This window comes from Cebus imitator, unplaced genomic scaffold (assembly GCF_001604975.1).
Source record: "Cebus imitator isolate Cc_AM_T3 unplaced genomic scaffold, Cebus_imitator-1.0 Scaffold698, whole genome shotgun sequence".
NCBI lineage: Eukaryota > Metazoa > Chordata > Mammalia > Primates > Cebidae > Cebus > Cebus imitator.
The window spans coordinates 453,474-470,512 of NW_016108013.1; the positions used below are offsets into that span (position 1 = coordinate 453,474).

At 37.4% G+C, this 17,039-nt stretch overlaps 1 protein-coding gene across 1 annotated transcript in view; it reads left to right on the forward strand.

The window, feature by feature from the left end:
- RSF1 (remodeling and spacing factor 1) overlaps positions 1-17,039 on the forward strand; it is a 160,203-nt gene that overhangs the window by 58,793 nt on the left and 84,371 nt on the right. Inside the window, exon 3 of the mRNA XM_017518680.2 lies at positions 13,086-13,178. Coding sequence (XP_017374169.1) covers positions 13,086-13,178 — 93 coding nt within the window. The remainder of the gene's footprint in view (positions 1-13,085; positions 13,179-17,039) is intronic.

Sequence of the window (17,039 nt, forward strand, 5' to 3'; positions counted from 1 at the left end):
ACAGCATGAATGTTTAATGCTTTATATATTGCAAAGCAGTTTCATATAACTTTGTAAAACTTATATGAAGCATTTAACTTTGTAAAATGTTCCTTAGAGAACACTACTTTCTCTGTGCTAATGTATGTGCAACGACAATTTAGTCTCATAAGTGAATTGCAGGTAGTAGTGCAGAAAGGGCACTAGATTTGTAGTAGGAAAAACATTTACTTGAACAATGCTAATTACTAGATGTGTAAGTTGTTACTATCCTGTTTTTTCATGAAGGCATAGTTTCAACATAGTGTCTGTCAAATAGTTGGAACCCAGCAAATACTGTTTAAATATTAATAATAAATAACCACAGCAACAGCAGAGTAACTTTAGAGAAGTATTTTCTTTTCTATGGCTGGCATTCATTTGGAAATTGGTGTGAACTTGGGTCAAATTATTTATACTTGTGGACGTAGAAATGTTAGATTGTATTTTCTGTAGTTTTCTGCTGAACTCCTATATGACTTCAGATGGTCCAATGGATGTTTTATAATACTAAAATGCCTAAATATTTTTCCATAGAGAAGCGTTCGATAAATACCTTAATAATGGCTGAGAAATCTCCTGTGACAAGAGTGCAAAATTTGTATTGGTTATAAAATCTCAATTACATACTCAAAAGTACTGTTCTGGCCGAGTGCAGTGCTTCATGCCGGTAATCCCAGCACTTTGGGAGGCTGAGGTGGGCAGATCACCTGAGGTCAGGAAGATCAGACTAGCCAACATAGTGAAACCCTTTCTCTACTGAAAACACAAAAATTAGCTGGATGTGGTGGTGGCTGCATGTAATCTCAGCTAATCAGGAGGCTGAGGCAGGAGAATCACTTGAATCCGGGAGGCAGAGGTTGCAGTGAGCTTAAATCGCACCACTGAGCTCCAACCTAGGCGACAGTGAGATTCCGTCTCAAAAAAAAAAAAAAAAAAAAAAAAAAAAAAAAAAAAAAAAAAAAAAAAAAAAAAAAAAAAAAAAAAAAAAAAAAAAGAAGTACTGTTGCTTCATAGTGACAAAACTTGGATAGTAAAGAATGCCTATGTGAGTGTTTTGAAAGAAGTTACATAAAAATAGAAAGTTAAAGTTGTTTATCGTTGCTTTTGCTAATCAGATAAACATGGAAATACAAAATCCTTTCTTAAAATTTCTTGACTATAAAAAAGTTTTAGAAATTCATTGTAAAGTATTACTGTGTTAATGATGTGTACTTTTCTTGATTTTCCACTGAGCTGAATGTGAGGGAAGAATGCAGTTTGTAGGACTTATTGAGTTTTTATTGTGGCATTTTTATTTATATTTTGTTTATGTATTTATTTTAGAGATAGGGTTTCACTCTTTTCACCCAAGGTGGAGTACAGTGGTGTAGTCAGAGCTCACTGTAACCTCAGACTCCTGGGCTCAAGTGATTCTTGAGTAACTATAACCACAGGCAAGTGCCACTATGCCAAGCTAATATTTTTTATTTTTTGTAGAGTTGGTGTCTCGCTATGTTGCCCAGGCTGGTCTCAAACTCCTGGGCTCAAGTGATCCTCCTGCCCTGGCCTCCCAAAGTGTTGAGATTATAGGTGTGAGCCACTGCACCTTCCTTTGTGGTATTTTTAAAATATCTTTTGACTGTTGCCTAGAGTATAAAATACTTCTTTGTTGAAGTATGACAACTTGCAAAATACAACGGATACACTATTTTATGTCACATACAAAAATTAACTGAAAATGGATCAATAACCTAAATATAAGAGCTAAATCTATGAAACGCTTAGAAAAAAAGGGAAATCTTCATGACCTTGGATCTGCAGTGGATTCTTAGGACACCAGAAGACTGAGCAACAACAACAAAAAATAGCTAGATTTTGTCAAATTTTAAAACATTTGTACGTCAATGTACATTACAAAGAAAGTGAAAAGACAGCTTACAGAATGGAAGGAATTATATTGCAAATTGCACATATTGCAAACCATATAGCTAATAAGCGTTTAACATTTAGGATACATATAAGGAACTCCTAAAACTGAACAACATAAAGACAATCCAATTGGCAAAAATTTTGAAAAGACATTTCTTCAAAGAAGATACGCAAAGATCAAAAAGCACATGAGAAGTTCAACATGATTTGTCCTTGGAGAAATGTGGTTCAAGACCATAAGATACCACTTTACTTACACCTAAGAGGATGGCTATTTTACTTAAAAAAAGAAAATAAGTATGGTGAATTTGTGGAGAAATTGGAACTCCTAAATTCCTTGTGGGAATGTAATATGGTACAGCTGTTACGGAAGGGAGTTTGGCAGTTCCTCATAAAGCTCATCAGAATTGCCATATGACCTAACAGTTACACTCCTACATATGTAATTACTCCAAAGCAGGGACTCAAACAGATCTTTGTACACCCGTGTTTATTGCAGCATTATTCACTGTAGCCGAAAGGTAGAAACAACCTGTGTTCATCAACAGATGAATAGATGTTGCATTGAAAAGAAATCTTATGTATAATATAAAAGAAAGATGAATTGGATTTTTGTTCTCAGAAATCTTGTGGTTTTACTGGGCATCCACTTAAAATGAAATATGTGAAAGTTCTTTTGTGAGTGGTAAAACCATGTAGATTTATTGCTTTCCTAAGATATGTGCATAATCTGAGTCTACCTTCTCTCTTTTTTGTTGTTGTTGTTTGTTTGTTTTTTGAGACAAGGTACCCTCTGTTGCCCAAGCTAAAGTGCAGTGGTGCAATCACAGCTCACTGTAGCCTTGACCCCTTGGGCTCAGTGGTCCTCCCACTTCAGCCTCCCCAGTAGCTGAGACTACAGACTCGTGCTACCTCACCTGGCTAATTTTTTTTAAATTTTTTAATTTTAGAGACAGGGTCTCACTATGTTGCCTAGGCTGATCTTGCACTCCAGAGCTCAAGTGATCTGCCTGCCCTGGCTTCCTGGAGTGCTGGGATTACAAACATGAACCACCATGCTCAACCTGAATCTGCCTTCTCTCGCATATCCTCTGCCACAGCATAGCTCAAGCTTCATTACCTTTCCTTTGAATTATTACAACAGGCTTTAGTTGTTCTGACATCAGAATTTGTGCTCCTAACTGTCCTGCAGTGCCAATAGGACTATTTTCTATCATTGCCATCAGAGTCTCCTTGGGTCTCCATATTTACTAGCCATGACCCACTTTCGTATACCTGCTCACTATCTTACTTTATGGTCTTGTCTCTGTCCATTGCCAATCCCCAAAACCCAGTGGTCTAGGGCTCTAGAATAAAGAACTCTATTCAACTCCACCTTGACAGAATATGCCATAATCATTCACATCTCCCATTGAAAACCATTGTTTTTTTCTTTCTGAAATGAGCTTTACCTCCTTATCCACTAAAATGTCAATTTTCCTTCTGGTCTTAGCATAGATGTCACAACTTGAAAAAAATTTCCTTGGTCTCCCTTCATCCCTTGGCTAAGTTAGTGTTTCCTCTGTGTTTTCATAGTACTTTATAGCTATGTCAATTACTCACTTTGTAGATAACCCATTGACTACTTTTCCCCCAGATAATTATGTGTTTACGATTATCTCTTCCTCTCTAAATTCTGAACTAATTGGAGCAGAGACTGTCTTTTAATCCATGTTTGCCCTTCCAATATTTAATGTGGGGTATGTCTCATAGCAGTGTTGCATAAATGTTTCAGTCCTCCAGAATGATTATTGTACGTAATTCTTATTTTTCTCATTCTTTGGGTAAAGCATGTATCCACTTTGCCCAACTTTCCTCCTAAGGATAACAGTACATTCAATCTAAGGGTTGTTAGAGGATTTTCCTTACCATGTTATTATTTTATTTTCAGTGTAGCATTTTCACTGCTTGATATTTTCTTAGTAGTTTACCCATTTTACAACTTCTATGATGACAAGTTGTCTTCTTCACCATGGTATCCGAGCTTTTGACTAGTTCCTGCCATGTAGTCTGCATGTAGTAAATGTTTGTGGAATCACTGAAAAAGTTGTTATGAGAATTTACTGAGTTAATATTTTAAAGTACTTAGAACAGTATTTGGCACATAGAAAATATGCAAAAAAAATGTTATATTCTAGTAAGAATTGAAAAGTTTCTTTAGGATGTGTTGTGTTACCTAAGGAAGTTATTGCTAATTAAGAGAATTTTTAAAAATTAAGATAAAAACAATCCATTTGCATGTTTTTTGTATACTCATCATGTTTGTTTTGTACCTGCTCTGTGTCTCAAACTTTATGTCTTAAAGAGCTAGGGATATGAATATGAGTAAGATGCAGCTCTTCACTTCCCAGAGCTCAACTATTAAATTCTTCTTGATTCAGATTTGAAAGGTTTGAGTAAAGACAGTGTGACCCAGTCAGAAGATCTCTGAATCAGGGGCCATAAGTTTCAAGTCTCAGCTAAGTCACTGACTTTCAGCAACATGCTTCTTAGATGTTTAGACATCAAATACATACCACCATCTTTATTTACAAGCAAATCTCTTGTTAACTTCCTTCTCCCAGTTTTAATACCTTAGTTAAAAGTATTTTTCCTCTTTGTGCAAGCCAAGGAACTTTGATAAATCTAGGTGTCATCCTTGATTTTTCTTTCCCACTGACCCTCCATATCTGTTCCATCAGAAGTCCTGATAATTCCATCTGCAAATTACAGCTTACTTCTCTTTGATTACCACTACCCTCATAATGCATGCCACCATTGGCCTTCAGGTTGGTTTCCTAGTTTCCCCTTCTTGCCCCTCTGCAATCCGTTTTCTACACAACAGCCATCATTTTAAATGAAGCATAAGCCAGATCATACTATTTTCTCTTATTTAAAATCCTCTAGTGGTATCCCATCATATTTGAAATAGAATCTTATTAATTCCTTATCTTGACCTACATAATTTGGCCTTTGGTTACCAATTTTACCCTGTCTTTTGCCACTTTCCTCCTTAGTCTAGTTAATTTACACTGGCCTTTTTTCTTTATTGAGACAGGGTTTCACTCTGTCACCCAGGCTGGAGTGCAGTGGCACAATTTCATGTCACTACAACCTTGACTTCCTGGGCTCAAGCAGTCCTCCAGTCTCAGCCTCCCTAGTAGCTAGGATTATACATGTGTACCACCATACCAGGCTGCGACTATACATGAGCGACCATGCCTGGCTACTTTTGTTATTTTTAGTTTTGGTTTTTTTTTTTGACATAGGATCTCACTCTGTCACTCAGGCTGGAGTGCAGTGGTATGATCTCAGCTCACTGCAACCACCACCTCCCTGGCTTCTACTCAGCCCCATCCCCTCACCCCCATCCCACAACCTTAGCTGGGACTACAGGCATATGCCACCATGTCTGTCTTATTTTTTTATTTTTTCTAGAGACAGGGTTTTGCCATGTTGCCCAGGCTGGTCTCGAACTCATGGGCTCAAGCAATCTGCCTGCCTTGGTCTCCCCAGTATGCTGGAATTAGAGGAGTGAATCACCACACCGAGCCCTAATTTTAAAAATTTTTAGTAGACACAAAGTCTCCCTACATTGCCCAGGCTGATCTCAAACTCCTGGGTTCAAGTGATCCTCCTACCTGAGCCTCCCTAAGTATACCGGAATTACAGACATTTAGCCACCTACCCCAGCCTCAAATGTCAACTTTTAAATGAAGCTTTCAGTAAGCACCCAATCCAGAGTAGTACTCAAACTTTCTATATCGTATTACTGTTTTTTATTTTCAACGTATCATTTTTGTTGCTTGATATTGTAGCAGCAGCTGCCAGGGGAAACTGATCTCTTGAACACTGAATGGAGAAGGAAGAAGTTTATTTGGCCCAGGAGCCTGAGTGATAATTTGTCCAAAGCTCAGCTTGTCTAACAAAGGAAGGTTCTGCCTTTGTATAGGCTTATACTTTAGATATTACACGTGGAAGAATCTTGGGTTTACAGTCTTAGAAATCACGTATGAAAAGAGTTTCGGTTTACAACTTCAGGAATCACATATGAAAGGTTACAGTTTTAGGACTCACATGTGAAAAGGTTTTGGTTTACAGTTTCAGGAATCACATATGAAAGGGTTCCAGTTTACAGTTTTAGGACTCATATGTGAAAAGATTTCGGGTTTGATCTTGTTTTAAGTAAAAACAGTGTCTTCTGGAGAGTTTCCCCAAGACCAAGTCTGCCACCTACAGGAAGGTGAAACAGGAGGCGCCAGTCGGTCAGCCTTTTCTTCTATTGAAATGCAGTGTGATAGTCAAAGGGGAAGTTGATCTCAGATGCCTGGGTCTCCTTCCTCAATATTTTCTTACTAGTTTTCCAGTTCTACTGCCTCATAGGATATAAGCACCCAATACACCCTGCCCATATAGAGCAGGGGAATTGCAATAGTGGAAGAGTTTTACCAAGATAGAGCCAGCTAAAGGGAAGACCATAGTCTTAATTATTATTTAGATTAGCCTCCAGTAGCATTTGGGGGCTAGTATTTTTCAAACACAGTTTAGGGGAAGGGGTGGGGTGGGTAGGCAATGAGTGCTTGCTGCTGATTGGTTGGGGGTGCAATAGAAATTATCTTCCTGCTGGATAGGGCCACAGGTTGGCAGGTCTAGGTGGAGCCACTGGTCATCAGACATTAAAAAAAACCTGGAAAGACCTCTCAAAAGGCCAATCATAGGTTGTACAATAGTGATGTTATCTGCAGGAATAATTGGGGAAGTTGCAGGTCTTGTTATTCTCTGAATAATGGCTATCAATCCTTCACCTCTACCAGGTGTGTCCAATCTTTTGGCTTCTCTGGGTCACATTGAAAGAAGAAGAATTATCTTGGGGCACACATAAAATACACTGACCTGAATGATAGCTGATATGCTTTTTAAAAAATCACAAAAATTCTCATAATGTTTTAAGAAAGCTTACAAATTTATGTAGGGCCACATTTAAAACTGTCCTGGTGTTAGCTATGCGTTGGGTAAGTTTGCACACCTTACCTAAATTCAGGCTCCTCTACCCTCCTAGCCTAGTGGTGTCTTATTAGCTTTACAAAGGCAGTTGAGTTTTGGGGCAGGGCCATTATCATTTAAATTGTAAACTAAATGTCTCCCAAAGTTTAAGCCCAGGAATAATTAAGGGCAGATTAAAGGCAAGATGGGAGATGGCTAGATCAGATCTCCCCCACTGCCATACTTTCTCAATGATACAGTTTTTGTAAAGGCTGTTTTGTTACCAGAAAGGGATCCCAATCCAGACCCCAAGAGAGAGTGCTCTTGGAACTCACACAAGAAAGAATTTGAGGCAAATCCGTAAGGCAAAATGAAAGCAAGTTGATTAAGAAAGGAATAATGGAGCCCGGTGGGCTGTGGGTTGCTCATTTTTATGGTTATTTTTTGATTATATGCTAAATAAGAAGTGGATTATTCATGCCTCCCCTTTTTAGACTGATTGCCATCGCATTTGTAGACTATTTTGTATAGCAGTGAGGACAAACAGAGGTTCTGGAGGGTTTTGGCCAGCTTCTTTACTGCAACCTGTTTTATCAGCAAGGTCTTTATGACCTGTATCTTGTGCTGACCTCCTATCTCATCCTATGGCTTAGAATGCCTTAACCTTGTGGGAATGCAGCCCAGTAGGTTGCAGCCTTATTTTGCCCAGCCCCTATTCAACATGAAGCTGCTCTGGTTCATGCCCCTGACAGTTTGTGACCTGGTCTGGGGCGACACCCAAAGTTCGTTGTCTCACAGCCAGGGACATCAAGGACATAGACACACAAAGAGTGAGGTTAAGAGTGGAAGTTTAATAGGCAAAAGAGAGAATAGCTCTCAGCTACAGAGAGGGGTCCTGGAAAAATGGGTTGCCAATCCATGGTGAAATGCAAGGGATTTTATAGATGAGTTGGTGGGGAGGTGGTATCTGATCTACATAGGGAATGAAAAACCGGTTAAGACCAGTTGTGCCATTCACATGGGGTGAATCTCTGGCAGCCTTCACTTCAGTCTTTTATTATGCAGGCTAGTTTTCAGCCTGAGCTGTTGCCCATTTCTTTCTTACTGTACATGTGCTAACCAAAAAGGGAAGATGGGGCTTCTATGTTGGACATGCCTGGCCCCCAGGTAGCCCTTTTCTATTGGCGCAGCTGCCAGCATTCCCCCATGCAAGCTTCCAGCTTTCCTATTTATGTTTGCAGCTCAATTTTTCAGGCTGCTCTTGGGCAGCCTGAAATAACTTCTTGGGCTGCTTTTTGTTAGAAGGGAGGTTCTGCTAAGGACTCTTTTACCCTATCTGCCTAAATAATTTTTTTCTTTCTCCTATATCAGTTTCAATGGGTTGTCTTTTTCACCACAGTTATCGAACCTCCTAGACTAGTTATTGCCATATAATCTGTACATAGTAATATTTGTGGAATCACTGGTTGATTATCTTTCAACTTTATGTTACTTAATTATAAAATAAAGATTTAGATCTAAATGACCTCCAAGGACTTCCCTTGTCAAAGATAAAACCTGACACTAGTTAAAGTTGATAAAGACAGATTTTATTCAGTAACTGCTACAGTATAAGATGGAGCTGTGCTGTGTTCGAATTTGTGCAGAGGTGATGGGGTGTTTTAAGGAAAAAAGAGGGAATAGGGAGAGGAGTGGGAGGAATGGGAGAGCTTTAGTCAAGTTATGGAAGTGAAAAATTTAAAAAGCAGCGAAGAGCATTGTTGACTTTCTATGATTATGTCGTTTATGTCTTCTAACTAGCATGAGTGGAAATTAGGCATCTACCCTCTCACAGAGGCCCTGTTGATTACATTTCAAAGGGTCCTTCAGAAAGATATTCTGGGTCTTAGGAGATACATATGCATCTCAAGAGGGCAGAGGAAGAAGAAGTTACAATTTTAAGTTTGTTTGTTTAGTAAATGGGAAGGGGAGGTCTGGGACCTGTCTTCAGATGTTGGCTGGAACCCGAAGTAAATTCTTTTGACAGCCTTGGGTTTTTCCAGACTGGAACCTTAAGGGGGACTAGCTCCTCCCAGGGATGAGACCTGAGGCTCTTAGAAGCCATTTCACACCCTCCTTTTAAATTTCTTGTGAGTTATCATAAGGAATTATTGGTAATTTGATTGTTTATATAAATCTAATATAAATATGTTAATGATCCCACTGAGATAAAGTCTATATATTTGCCCTATAGGCATGTGAAGTCACCTTTCCTGTATATATTGAGCTGATATGATACCTTTAAAATCTCCCTTCCTTTCCTCTGCCCAGCATTTACCATCCTCATCCTCTGTTTTGTTTACCTGTATGTAGAGGTTAGGAGGAAAAGATGCAGGGGGTATTGGAATGAGAGTAGAATGGTGTCCAGGATGCCTCACTGGCCACATTTTTGACTTTCAGCCTTGCAGACAGCAAACATTGATTCTGGTATTGTGTCAGGAGAATGGTTGTCCCTCAGGCACCATTCAGGGGAACTCAATAGGACCGGACCTGTCAGCTAGATTTATAGAGAATCAAACATAGAACAAGTTTTTTTATTTTGAAAAAAAATTATTTTTATTTTTGAGACAAGAGCTTCACCATGTTGGTCAGGCTGGTTTCAAACTCCTAACCTCATGATCTGCCTCAACCTCCCAAAGTGCTGTGATTACAGGCGTGAGCCACCACGCCTAGCCAGAACAAGTATTATGGAATAATGATAGGTGATAATAGGTACAAATGTTATATCAAATTGTTCATGTTTTAGACATTAGAACATTCCCTCCCTGAAGAGAAATTGCATGTAAAACCAAATTATAATTATAATGCTTCTTGGTCAGAATCAACTTGGAGCATGGGGAATTAATATAAATTACCAATGTAATTGGGATCTGGTTGCTTCCAGGACCCAAGAATTCACCATTATAGACAGTCTTTGATAGACACAGCTAGTTTCTGGCTCCCTAGGTAGACTATAGCTCATGAGCCACATCCTGCCTGCTACTTGTCTCAAAAAGCTAAGAATGATTTTTATATATTTAGATGATTGGGAGAAAAAAATCAAAAGAATACTAATATTTGGTGACATGTAAAAATTAAGTGAAATTCAAATTCATTATCCATAAACAAAGTCTTAGTGGAATACAGCCATGCCTTTTCATTTACGTATATTCTATGGCCGATTTTGCACTGTGATAGTAAATTTGAATAATTGCAAGACAGACCCTATGGCCCACAATGCCTAAATTATTTCTTGTTTGGGCCTTGAGAAAAAGTTTGCTTACCCCTGGTGTAGATTAAATAGCTTTTCATAAAAATTATTTAGAGTCTTTTTGAATATTCTTTTTATTTGCAGCATTTATTTTGTGATAACAGTAAGTTATGACTATTTTGTACAGAGCTAATTAGTGGATTTTTCTTTAAACATCAAATTGCACATCAGTATGTCTAAATTGCCCTTAAAGAAATACAAAATGAGTAGTAAATTTATCTTTGAAATCTGCACAACAAAAGTATTGCACCCTAAATGCTATGAAATAAAGGTCAGTAAATTTAAGTTAAACAGCGTGGGGGGCAAAGGATTTTTATCATCTTTATATCCATTTCTCTTTTTATTTCCTCCCCTTTTACACATAAATGCTAATCAATAGTTGTTAGCTGCTTTTAGAATTTGTGACACTGTGAGCCATTGGCTGTGCTTCAACATCTGGGTTGTTGGCCAAACTTTGGATCTATGTCGTTTTTCACCTCTAAGATACTGAGGATAAGCTTCCCCATACTCAGCATTAGCCTCTTGGATAGTCAGCCAGTGTTGTCTTCTTCTAGGGGCCTGGTACTCAACTGAGCACTCAATAAATGCTTCATTCAGATCATAAGCTGAGCTCTGCATTGTTGATTGTCTCTCATTTTTAGAAATTTGAGATATTCACACACTGTAAAATTTACTCTTTGAAAATAAACAATGTAGTGTTTATTAGTATAGTTACAGGGAATGTGCAACCATCACTGTTACCTTAATTTGAGAACACTTTTATCACTCTGAAAACAAATTGCATACTTATCAGCAGTCATTTCCCCTTCCTTCCTTTCCCTGTCCCCTGGGAGCTGCTAGTCTACTTTATCTATGTGGATTTGACTATTCTAGACATTCCATATACATGGAATCATGCAATATGTGACCTTTTGTGTCTGGTTTCTTTCATTTAACATGTTTTCAAGCCTCATCCATGCTGTAGTGCGTCATTACCTCATTTCTTTTTATGGCTACATGAAATTCCATTGTGTGATGTACCACAGTTTATTGATTCACCTGTTAGTGGACATTTGGGTTGTTTCCACCTTTTGGCAGTTATGGATAATACTACTATGATCATTTGTGTAAAGATTTTTTTGTGGACATATGTTTTCTTTTTTCTTGTGTAAATACTTAGAAGTGTAATGGCTAAGTCATATGGTAGCTAAATATTGACATTTTAGGAACTGCCAAGCTGTTTTCCAAGGCAACCGCACCATTTTACATTCCCACCAACAACCTGTGAGCATTCACATTTTTCCGTATTCTCACCAACATTTATTATTATCTTTCTCATTGTGATAAAATTTCTATTCATATTCTGACATTTTAGCTTTTGATATAATCACTTTAGGGTCTTTCTCATGTAATATTTTTCCCATTTTCTGTATATCTGGTTTGTTCTCCCAAAAGAAACGTAACACCGTTAGCCAGAGGAAGTATAATATTCTAGGGAATGGGAAACTCATGCTTCCTTTGAGTCTTTTAAGACTGTTCGTTGTCCATCTGGGCAACATGGAGAAACCCTGTCTCTACAAAAAATGCAAAAATCAGCCAGGTGTGGTGGCACTTGCCTGTAGTCCCAGCTCCTCAGGAGGCTGGGGTGGGAGGTTAAGGTTGCAGTAAGTTGTGATCATGCCACTCTACTCTACCTTGGGTGACAGAGTGAGATCTACCTAAAAAAAAAAAAAAAAAAAAAAAGATCCTGTATTGTTCCTGGCCATACTGCTTGTTTTATATTCGTTTTCTATATTAATACTGATTTCCTGTGATTTTATTATACAAATTGATGAAAAGATGTTATTAGTGCAGGCTAGGAAAAGGGTAACCTACCTGAGAGAGCCAGTTTATTTTTCTCCTGTCTAGCCCATTGCCTGTACTCCAGGATAATCTCTTGCCTTATGTTGGTTCTTCTCTTTTGGTCCTCATTATGCTCCTGACTCCTTGAATTGCAAGAAATAAGTGAAATTGCTGACATTTTATGTTATTTTATGCCTACTTTAAGGTAATATTATTACTGTTTCCGTTTTATTGCTGAAAAAACTAGCTCACAGAGGTCATAGAACTCATTTGCATTTCACTGTGTTAACCTCCCTTATTGGCTTCCTCTGACCTCTAGGTTAGGGGGATGCTGCTGAAATGAGAGAAAACTTCCTGCACTGGCTTTTTTTTTTTTTTTTTTTCCTGGGTAGTTGTGAGGATGTTTTGTTTGGTTGGTTTCCTGCACTGGCTTTTTAGCGCAGGGGTTATTCAGATCATCTTTCTTTGGCCTGTTACAGAGGCCCTGGTTTGCCTGAAGTGCTTGTGCAGAAAGAGAAGCCTAGACATTTACCTTAAAGCCAAGTTACATAAGTTTTCATATACCAAGCAATGGAATTTTAACTTTACCCTTAAATAGGAGAACAGTGAGGTAGAGAGAGGTGTGGTTAAAGGTATGTGTACAATTTGGCATGTTTTTTGAACCTGATTCTGTTCTAGGCATGAAGATGGGAATAGTTTTGTCCTTGCCCTTAAGGAACTTCCAGCCATTTGGAGAGATGGAATCCAGTAACTACCCTCATGTGGGAAAATGTGTCTATAATGTGTGTATAAAGTTCTTGATAGCAGAGGAGAGAGCCACAGAGATCCCTTCTTATCTTACCTTAAATTTGGTTATCAAACAATAGTAAATATTTTTGATCGTTTTAAGTAGTATGCCTTTTAGGGTACAATTAGATTGGCCTGTTTAGTGTAACCTCTTTCCTTTATAAACATGTATTAACAGAACAGATAGCATAGTTATACAAGTCTACCAATGTAAATGAAAATTGCTTTCATGTATTAAGATATTAACTTTATCTGACAGATATGCCAAGAGTTTAACAGTACCTGGGCATGGGAGATGGAGAAGAAGGGCTATCTTGAAATGAGTGTTGAATGCAAACTAGCACTCTTAAAGGTAATAAATTTATTATTTGTTACAGTTATTTTAATTTAAAATTTTACTTTTGACTCCTGGTTAAATTGGAAAATAAACAAAAAGTAGACACTTTTATTATTAGTAGAAGAGGACAATGTAGTCTTCTATTTTTTGTGACAATCTATTCTTTAAAGTACTTTTTTTAAAAAAATATATCTATGTTTAATTATATTTTGTAGGAACAGTAATAACATGGGCAAGCAGTTACTCCAAATTAGTTTTATTCATTGTTTTCAACCTTCACAATCATTACTATATACTGTAAACTGTGGATAATTTTCTACTGACTTACTAAATTAGCAGTTTGATATTGTCTTCTAGATGACTAGGAGCATGTCGTTTCGTATTTGATAAACCCTCACATAATCAAACCAACTTGACTTAAATGGGTCATTTCAAAGGAGGCTTTTTTACAAGTTTGAGTTTTCTTTTCCTGCCCACTCCCTACTGTTGGCCCCTAATTAGTAGCAAAGTGGCCAGTATAATAGAGGGGAAAAAATATTCTTTGTGAAAACATTAATGAAGTTTTTGCTACTTCTAAAATTTATAGTGTTTTATAAGTAGGCTTATTATTCAAAAGACCTCAAGATTTTATGATGATCCTTAAAATATAATGTCGGTGTACATATTATTATTTTGGAGCTGGATAAGACAATAGGGTAGCTGTTAATTTGCTGTTAGATGTTGATTGCTGTTGGAGCCTACACAGAAGTCTTCAAGATCCGTAACATACTTTTCTCAGAAAACCAAAAGTCGTGGTAAACTCAGATTTTAGGGCATACAATCATGCAGGTTCATCTGTCTCTATACCAGTTTGTGGTCCCAAGAGGGGTGATTCTTTGGGAATCAAAATAAAGTTATAGAAGTTGTAGTCATAACTTTTATTAATCCCAATTTTTGAAATACCTTTTTGTGGATTCTTATAATGTATGTAATACTTTAGTATTATGTATTTAATTACTTAAACGTATGTAATTACTTTAGTATCACATGTTATATATTAGTGTGTATATTATGCATTTATTGTGTAAATACATAAGGAAGTAAATATAATACATATAACTTTTCAGAGTATGTTATAAATTTTTTAATAATAAGGATGCTTGATCAAAAATGTTTAGCGACTACTGAGATACCTGACATAGGTGAAGGCATAAAGGCTCTAATAGGCTCTCTGCCCTGGTAGAGAGACTCAGGAAGAAATCTGACTTATACCCTAATCATCTACAAAATACATAACAAAATGTAGTTCTTCCAATCTAGTATGTGAGTATCTTTTTATTAAAAGAATTTCCCAGAGGCGGCTATCAGTGAAAATCTACCTTCCTTGAAAACTGCATATGTCTCAAGCTTTCAGAAACAGATAGTTTTTTGAAGAAGAATGCTAATCCAAAACCTGGAAAAGATAAAGAATTATTGAAAGTTTTATACTATGACTCCTGAATAACCAACATGTTAAAAACAAATCCAAAGGCAAATTTTAAAAATCTTGAGAGAAATGAAAATGGAAATTCAACATGCCAAAACGTACAAAATCCAGCAAAAGCAAATCTAAGAGGGAAGTTTATAGCAATCAATGGGCATATTAAAAAAGAAGAAAGATCTCAAATAACAACCTAATGTTATATTGCAAGAAACTAGAAGAACAAACTAAACCCAAACTTAGTAGAAGGAAGAAAATAACCAAGATCAGAGCAAAATTCAATGAAATAGAGACTAGAAAAAAATTGGTAGGAAAGATAAACAAAACTAAGAGTTTGTTTTTGAAAAGATAAACAAAACTGACAGCCTTTAGCTAGGATAAGAAAGAAGACCTAAATCAGAAATTAAGGTGAAGACATTATAAGCAATACCATAGAAATATAAAGGATCATAAGAGACAACTATGAACGTTTGAATGATATAGAAAAATAAGGATAAATACTAGAAGGACGTATTTTACCAAAACTGAATTACGAAGAAATAGAAAATCTGAACAGACCAATAACAAGTAAGAAAATTGAACCAGTGGTCAAAAATGTCCCATCAGAGAAAAGCCCAGGGCTTGATGGCTTCACAGCTGAATTCTACCAAACATTTAAAGAATGACTAATACTAGTCCTTCTCAAACTCTTGTAAAAAACTGAAGAGGAGAAAATACTGCCAGACGAATTTTATAAGGCCAGCATTATACTGATCTCAAAGCTGGATACAAACACTATAAGAAAAGAAATATTCCCGATGAATACAGATGCAAAAATTCTGAACAAAATACTAGCAACCAAATTCGACAGCACATAAATGGGATCATTCACCATGATCAAGTGGGATTTATCCTGGAATGCAAGGATTATTCATCATATGCAAATCAATAACTGTGATGTATGGCCAGGTACAGTGGCTCACACCTGTAATCCCAGCACTTTGGGAGGCTGAGGCAGGAAACTCACTTGAGCCCAGGAGTTCAAGTATAGCCTGGGCAACACAGTGAGACCAGTTTTCTAAAAAAAATATTTTAAAAAGCTAGCTGAGTGTGGTGGCATACACCTGTAGTCCTAGCTACTGGGGAGGTTGAGGCAGAGGATTGCTTGAAGTGTGATTGTGCGCCACCCTGGGTGACAGACTGAGACTCTGTCTTTAAGAAATAAATAAACCAGGCAGGGTTGCCCCTGCCTGTAATCCCAACTTTTGGGAGGCTGAGGGCAGATCACTTGAGGTCAGAAGTTCAGGACCAGCCTGGCCAACAAGAGGAATCCCATCTCTACTAAAAGTACAAAAATTAGCTAGGCATGGTGGTGCATACCTGTAATTCCAGCTATGATGGAGGCTGAGGCAGGAGAATCACTTGAGCTCTGGAGGCGGAGGTTGCAGTAAGACAAGATCATGCCACTGTACTCCAGCCTGGGTGAGAGAGAGAGACTCTGTCTAAAGAAAAAAAAATTAAGTAAAATTGTGATGCTCCACATTAAGAGAATGAAGGACAAATATTATATGATCATATGAATACATGCAGAAAAAAGATTTGAGAAAATCCAACTTTTATGATAAAAACTCACAACAAATTAGGTATGAAAAGAACATATGTCAGTGCAAGTAAGGTCATGTAAGACAGCCTCACAGCTTACGTCGTACTCAACAGTGGAAAACTGGAAGCATTTCCTTTAACATCAGGAGCAAGACAAGGACACCCACTTGCCACTTATATTCAACATAGTACTGGCAGTCCTAGTCAGAGCAGTTAGGTACAAAAAGAAATAAGTCATCTGAATTGGAAAGGAAGAAGTTAAATTGTCACTGTTTGCAGATGACATGATTTTTGTTTTGTTTTGTTTTTATGATTTTATGTGTGAAACATCCTAGAGACTTTACCAATAGACTGTTAGAACTAATAAATGACTTCAGTAAAATTGAAAGATGCAAAATCAATATATAAAAATCAGAAGTGTTTCTAATCACAAATCACAAACTATCCAAAAAAGAAATTAAAAAATTCATTACAATAGCATCAAAAAAAATTTAGGAATAAGTTTGACCAAACAGGTGAAAGATCTCCATACTGAAAACTACAAAACATTAATGAAAGAAAAGACAAATAAATGAAAAGATATCCTGTTTTCATGGATTAGTAGAATTAATCTTGTTAAGATATCCAGCCGGTCGCGGTGGCTTATGCCTTTAATCCCAGCACTTTGGGAGGCTGACGTGGGTGGCTCATGAGGTCAGGAGTTCAAGACCATCCTGGCCAACATGGCAGAGCCCCGTCTCTACTAAAATACAAAAGTCAGCTGGGCATGGTGGCATGTGCCTGTAGTCCCAGCTACTTGGGAGGCTGAGGCAGGAGAATTGCTTGAGCCCAGGAGG